At 58.6% G+C, this 6,970-nt stretch overlaps 1 protein-coding gene across 1 annotated transcript; it reads left to right on the forward strand.

The window, feature by feature from the left end:
- The first annotated feature begins 2,600 nt into the window (after positions 1 to 2,600).
- UTS2R (urotensin 2 receptor) lies at positions 2,601 to 4,192 on the forward strand. The gene has a single exon (XM_024761220.1). It carries the CDS (start codon positions 2,742 to 2,744, stop codon positions 3,834 to 3,836), a length of 1,095 nt encoding a protein of 364 aa, XP_024616988.1. The 5' UTR covers positions 2,601 to 2,741; the 3' UTR covers positions 3,837 to 4,192.
- The last annotated feature ends 2,778 nt before the right edge of the window (positions 4,193 to 6,970 follow it).

Here is a 6,970-nt window from a genome sequence, read left to right on the forward strand (position 1 = left end):
GACGGAACCCTCGGGAAGGTTCCCGGCGACGCGTGGCGGCGAGGAGGACGTCCCGAGCGCGACCCCGGGGCTCGGCGCACAGACCTGATGGTCCGGTGACTGAGGTGGGCATGAGCGCTGAGAGGGTGCGGGGCGGGGGCCGGGACCTGGTGCGCGGGGCGCCCTCCCCGCCGGCCCGCACTGTGCCAGGTAGGATCACAGGGCCACTGAGCCCTCCTCGCGCCTCGGGGAGGGTGTGCAGCGCTTCGGGTGGCGAGCGATGAGGTGCGCGCCGCGGTCTCGGCGAGGGCTTCGAGTCCCTCCCAGGGGCGCCCTCGGCTCGGTTCGCTGCAGCCCCTGGGGCAGGGCTCCGGAACCCGGACCCCCGGGGGGCGTTGGCCGGGGAGGGAGCCTCCGGCCAGTAGGAAGGCCCCCAGCTGTCCTCGCCAGACTCGAGGCTGGGCCGGGTCCCGCGGAGAGGGGTCTGGGGCGGCATCTCTGCACCCAGGTTCCCTTCTGCACGGAGGGCTCAGACCACGTCGGGTGGACGCCCCGAGTTTATCTGTGTTAGTGTGAACGCTGGACCTGTAGAGGGAAAAAACCTGGAGCCAGTATTTTCCCTGGATGTGGGGAGATGGGGCGACAGAGGGGCCTCTCCTCTCAGTTCAAGTATTTCCAGTTTTAGGTCTTTTTTTCTTATGACGGCAATTTTCACACAGCAAGGGTCATAGGCGTGCAACTCCGTTAGTTTTTACACGTGTCTACACCTGTGTAACCACCACCGCTTGAGGACACAGCACAAGTCCATCTCTCAGAGTGCTCTCCAGCGCCCCCTACCAGTTGACACCCCGGCAACAGCTGTCATAGAGATTTTGCCTGCTCCAGAACTTCAGGTAAATGGAATCACAGTGTACTCTTTGTGTCTGTTTTTTTGTTTTGTTTTGTTTTTCTCAACATAGCATATTTGAGTTTCATCAAGTTGTTGACTGTAGGGTAATTCCATCTTCTTCATCATCTCAGAGCATTTTTATGGAGGGGTCACAGTTTCTTTACCCACACTACTATTCATGGACAGTTGGGTGGTTTCCAGCTCCTGCCTGCTGTGAACATTCTCACTCTTGCTTTTTGTGGACATTTGCACTCATTTCTCTTGGACACAAACCTAAGAGTGGAACTGCTGGATGAGAGGACATGCATGTGTCCAACTTTACTTTTTTTTTTTGATGGTGCCAGATTGTTTTCCACAGGGGCTGCACCATTCTATGGCCCCTCCAGCAGTTCAGGAGTCTGGTTCCTCCACATCCTCCCAGCACTTGGGATCTGCCTTTTTGATTCCAGCCATCCTGGTGAGGGTGCAGAGGTTTTTACCCTAATCTCCTGGATGACTAATGATGTTGAGCATCCTTTCATGTGCTTCTTGGCCATTTGGACATCCTCTTTTGAGAATTTCCTATTCAAATCTTGTCTTTTTTTTTTTTCCAAATGAGTCATTAGTCTTTATTGATTTGTAGTTCTTTCATATATTTTGATTACTAGTTCTTTGTCTGATATATGTCTTCTTTTTTTTTTTTGCGGTACACGGGCATCTCACTGTTGTGGCCTTTCCCGTTGCGGAGCACAGGCTCCGGACACGCAGGCTCAGCGGCCATGGCTCACGGGCCCAGCCGCTCTGCGGCATGTGGGATCTTCCCGGACCGGGGCACGAACCTGTGTCCCCTGCATCGGCAGGCGGACTCTCAACCACTGTGCTACCAGGGAAGCCCTGATATATGTCTTCTGATAATCTTTTCCTAGTCCATGGTTTACATTTTTTACTCTCTCAGTGAAGTTCTTAATTTTAATGAAATCCACTTGATGGGTCTTTTACTGCAAGTATTTCTTGCTCTTTTTTTTTTTTTTTTGAGAAATTTTTGCCTACCCAAGGTCATGCAGATATTCTCCTTTCTTCCAGAACTTGATTAATTAATTGATTTACTCTGTTACATACAGGTGCTGAGTCCATCTTGAATTATTTTCACGTGTGGTGGGAGGTAGGCATTAAGGCTCATTTTCCCCATGTAGATAAAGAGAGATTACAAGAGCTTTCCCCTCTTTACCAAACATATTTTCCTATTTGAACTTTAAAGTCAGCAGATACTACTCTTGCAATCCGAACAAAATTTTTTTTTAAAACATACAGGAGAAATAAATTGGGAGAAAGGACGCAGGGGTCAGCACGGTCACCCTGCCCTTCACAGATGAGGAAGTGAGGAGGCCTAGGGAGGACTCCTGGTTCCATCCACTGCTGACCCCACCCCTGCAGTCTGCCTGCTGCGCTCTGGTTTTCAGAAAAGTCCAGCCAGCCCAGAGGCCTTTGGACTTGCATTGAGGCCCAGGGTGGGGGTGCTGCCGGGGCATGCACGGGGAGCAGCTGGTCTAGGTGGTCCCCCTACATAGCTGGGGAAACGAGGCACAGTGTTAGAGTTTTGAATGAAGAGTCCCCAAGGGGGTGTTGCAGCTGGCGAACCCCATCCCTCTGCAGGCCTCCCTAGCCCAGTGGGAACTGTGTCCTCTCACGGCCTCCTGGGAGTGGGAGGGGGTGCCTGACCTGCATCTTTAATGGGCATCCTCTCCCGCAGGACGAGCTTGTCATCCACAGATGCCCCTTCTCTGCCTAAAGGAGCAGCAGGCCCCAGCCCCAAGCCCAGTGTGAGGCAGCAGAGACGGCGCTGAGTCCAGAGCCGTTGAGCAGGTTCCCTGTGCTGGCTACGACAGGCAGCACCATGCCCGAGCCGCCCGGCGCCCCCAATGCCTCTCTCAACAGCTCGTGGGCCAGCCCAGCGGAGCCCAGCTCCCTGGAGGACCTGGTGGCCACGGGCACCATTGGGGTGGTGCTCTCGGCCATGGGCATGGTTGGCGTGGTGGGCAACTTGTACACGCTGGCTGTCATGTGCCGCTTCCTGCACACCTCGGCCTCCATGTACGTCTACGTCATCAACCTGGCGCTGGCGGACTTGCTCTACCTGCTTAGCATCCCCTTCATCGTGGCCACCTACGTCACCAAGGCGTGGCACTTCGGCGACGTGGGCTGCCGTGTCCTCTTCAGCCTGGACTTCCTGACCATGCACGCCAGCATCTTCACCCTGACCCTCATGAGCAGTGAGCGCTACACCGCCGTGGTGAGGCCACTGGACATGGTGCAGCGTTCCAAGGGCTACCGCAAGGTCCTGGCGCTGGGCACGTGGCTGCTGGCGCTGTTTCTGGCACTGCCCATGATGCTGGCCATCCGGCTGGTCCGCAGGGGCCACAAGAGCCTCTGCCTGCCGGCCTGGGGCCAGCGCGCCCACCGCACCTACCTGACACTGCTCTTCGGGACCAGCATCGTGGGGCCCGGCGTGGTCATCGGGCTGCTCTACGTCCGCCTGGCCCGGGCCTACTGGCAGTCGCAGCGGGCTTCCTTCACGCAGACACGGCGGCTACCCAACCCCAGGGTGCTCTACCTCATCCTGGGCATCGTGCTGCTCTTCTGGGCCTGCTTCCTGCCCTTCTGGCTGTGGCAGCTCCTCACCCAGTACCGCGGGACCCCGCCGCTCACGCCCCGCTCCGCCCGCATCGTCAACTACCTGACCACCTGCCTCACCTACAGCAACAGCTGCGTAAACCCCTTCCTCTACACGCTGCTCACTAAGAACTACCGCGACTACCGCCAGCGCTCGCTCCAAGGCAGGGGCGCCCACCGGCCCGGGGGTACCCACAGCTTCCCGCAGGCCCGCACTGGCTGCCAGCGCAGCTCAGGCCACTCACTGTCCTCCAGCAGCCAGCAGGCCAGCGAGACCATCGCACTGTCCCAGGCTGCTCCTAGGGGGCTCTGCACCTGAGCGTCCCCAGCCTCCACGTGGGCGCTGGAGTGGGGGTGGGAGTGGCCCCCAGAGCCCAGGTCACTCCTGGACTCCCGCACTGCCTGCCTCCCTTCCTCAGTCCTCTTCCAGAAAGTTCCCTGCTCTCCCTCCCCCATCACTCACTTCAGCTCCATCAGCCCAGCCACCTTCCTGTAATGCCCCCCTGCCCCGTCCATCTGTGAGGGTCTGTAGGAGGCTCAGGCCCAGGACCAGCTTCTGAAGATGGTGGTGAGTGGAGTCTTCACTGCCCCCAGCAGACGTGAGCGCCTACATGACACGTGGCAGGGCACACACTGGCAGGCGACAGCGTGTAGGCACACAGGCTGCCTGCATGGGACCCTCCTCCTGGCTGGTGCATGGCCCTCTCCCCATCCCTCCCGGCTCCCATGTGGCTCCATCCCTCACAGCTTCAGCACCTGGAACAATAAACTCTGAGCTCTTCGAGCCTTGTCCTGCCGCAGCAGTGTGGGTGGGATGTCAACGGAGGTAGGACCCCTAGGACGTCCCCCCGCACTTGGATGAGCCTGTCCACCTGGCTGGGGAGGAGACACGTCCAGCCATTCAGCCTTCCTGACGCGGTGGGCGGGTGCCATCAGGCCTGAGCTGGGCCCTGGATGTGGGGCCTGAGACCCTGGGGCGGGGCAGGGAGCCATCAGCCTCAACCTGCTCAGGGAGGAGGGGCAGCTGGGGCATCACTCCAGGGCAGGAACTCGGCACCTAAACTGAAACCATGAGCCAGAATTCCTCTCCCTTCAGCAGCTCACCTGCCTCTCCCTCCCCAGACCTGGGGGGGTGTGGGTCAGGTGGGGGGTGGATCATACAACACACGTAGGGGTTTATCTCATGCCTCCTGTGTGCAGCATCCGAGCTGGGCCTCCTGTAGACATCAAGACCACCGGACCCTGCCTGCAGAAAGCCCGCCCACAGGGAGAGATTTTGGACCTCTCCCCACCCCTACCCAACCGTCCAGCGGCCTGTACACTCCACATTGTGGCCCCAGCTCACATCCCACAGCTGGGCCTCAGCCTTGGCTGTACATTAGACTCACTACCGGCCAGGCCCTCCTGGACCCCTTTCAAGACCCTGACAGGATCCTAACGTGTGGGCAGGTGGAGATCTACACCTCCCTCCCCGCTGGCCCCTAAGTATGGGGTCCAAGGCCACCAGTGCAACTTGGGACCCCAGATGTTTTTGGAAGTAAACAGCCCAAAGTTTGTACCTTGACCAAGACCCTGGGTCTCTGCTTCCCAAATCCTGATTCCGGGATGTGTTAAGAAGCCCCCAAACTTAGAAAACTGAGACCCCCAGAAATGGCCCTGCAGCCCCCATTCATCTGTATGTGTGAAGGTGCTCTGTGCGCTGTTTCTCGGAGTGATGCTGGCTTCAAACTTAAGACCTGAGTACCCTGGTTAATGCTCCCAGGTGGGCCGGGCGAGCCTCCACCACCAGGCCTGGGACAGCCGCAGGGGCTGTCCTCCCATCTTCTGCTTGGAAGCGCCCAGCCTCTGGGCAGCCTCATGAGGACACCCTGAGCGTTTCAGAGTGTTTAAAAGTGTTACACAGGCTCTCACGCCTGTGTACCCACACACACAGCCACAAGGAGACTCCTGCTGGCCTGCTGTGGCTTGGCCGACCTCCCCGGATCCACCACCCACAGCCTCTCCCTCTCCCCTCACCCCGGGCCCCCAGGACCAACCAGTCAGGGACGGGTGATTTATGGAGGCCTAGTCTGGCTCAAGACCCGCAGTTATCAGCCCATCAGGAATGGTGCCCAGCCCTTGGCAAGCTGGACAGCAGAGGGTCCTGGGGTGAGGGGCCAACCGGGGCATGTCTAGAACCGGCTCTAGCAGGTGAGGGCTCCTGTTCAAATGCTACAGCTTTACTGGGGACCGTCTCACACCATAAAACTCACCCGCTTAAAGTGCAAGTCATGATTTTCAGTGAAAAGACAGAGCTGTGCAACCATCATCACAATCCAGCCTCAAGACATCTGTCAGGCAGGGAGCTCCAGAGAAACTGACCAATAAGGACAGACATAAATAATGGAAGGTTCTACGAAGGAATTGGTTCAGCGATTAAGGGGCTGGCATGTCTGAGGTCCACCGATGGGGTGGTGGGCTGGGAACTCAGGCAGGAGAAGACGCTGCAGTCTTGGGGTAGAATTCCTTCTTTCCCAGAAACCTCCAGTTTTGCTGGAAGGCCTCCAACCACATGGAGGAGCCTCACCCACCACATTCCGGGAACAGACGCCCAGCTGCACAGCTTGGGCAGAGCTGAATGTGCCCCGTTGGATGAACACGTGTCGGTTTTGGGCATTTGAGCTGCTGCCACATTTTCTCCAAACGAACAGGGCCGCCGTGGACGCCCGTGTGCGCGTCTGTGTGGAGGCGTTGCTGCTCTGGAACCTCTGGACTGTTCCCGGAGGACTGTACATCTGCCGCTCCTTCCAGCTGCCCTGCGTGAGGGCTCCTGTCCTCATGTCCTCCTGGCCTCTCCGTCCTGCCCACGCTGCCCTCCCTCGGGGCAGGCACTGTTTTATGACGAAAGAGCAGCTGTTCTGGGTAAACTCGGATTAAGAACGCGCAGCTCCGATGGTGACCGTCTCTCAGAGTCACGTGCCTGTGGGGCCAGGGCCATAGGCCTTGCTCAGATGGGCAGGGGCGGGGAGGGCAGTGCTGCCCGCAGGCTGTGGGGGGCAGGGCATCCCCCTTCCCATCCTCATCACCTTGGCCTCCAACGGGAGTGAGTGCAGGCTTCCTCACCTCCAGTTCTGTCCCAGCCACCTGGGGCTTCCCCACCTGGCAACATGTACTGAGGGAGGGGCAGCCGGCAGGGCCCCTAGAGAGAAAGGGACATCCTCACGGCCATGTTCATTATGGATCGTCTTGCTTCTATAGGTCATCAGAACCCTTTCGGCCAGCTTCCCCTGTCCCCAGAAAGGCACTGACCAAGTCACCACCACCCCCTGTGACCTGGGGAAGGCACCGACCAGGTCTTCCGTCCCCTGTCTCCAGGAAGGCACTGACCAGGCGTGTCCACAGGTCTGGCTGCTCTCACATCCTGCTGGGAGGCTGGGGCTGCTCCGCATGCCAGCTCTTTTCCAACAGTTCAAA

Source organism: Neophocaena asiaeorientalis, unplaced genomic scaffold, assembly GCF_003031525.2.
Source record: "Neophocaena asiaeorientalis asiaeorientalis breed wild unplaced genomic scaffold, Neophocaena_asiaeorientalis_V1.1 scaffold30, whole genome shotgun sequence".
NCBI classification, from domain to species: Eukaryota; Metazoa; Chordata; class Mammalia; order Artiodactyla; family Phocoenidae; genus Neophocaena; species Neophocaena asiaeorientalis.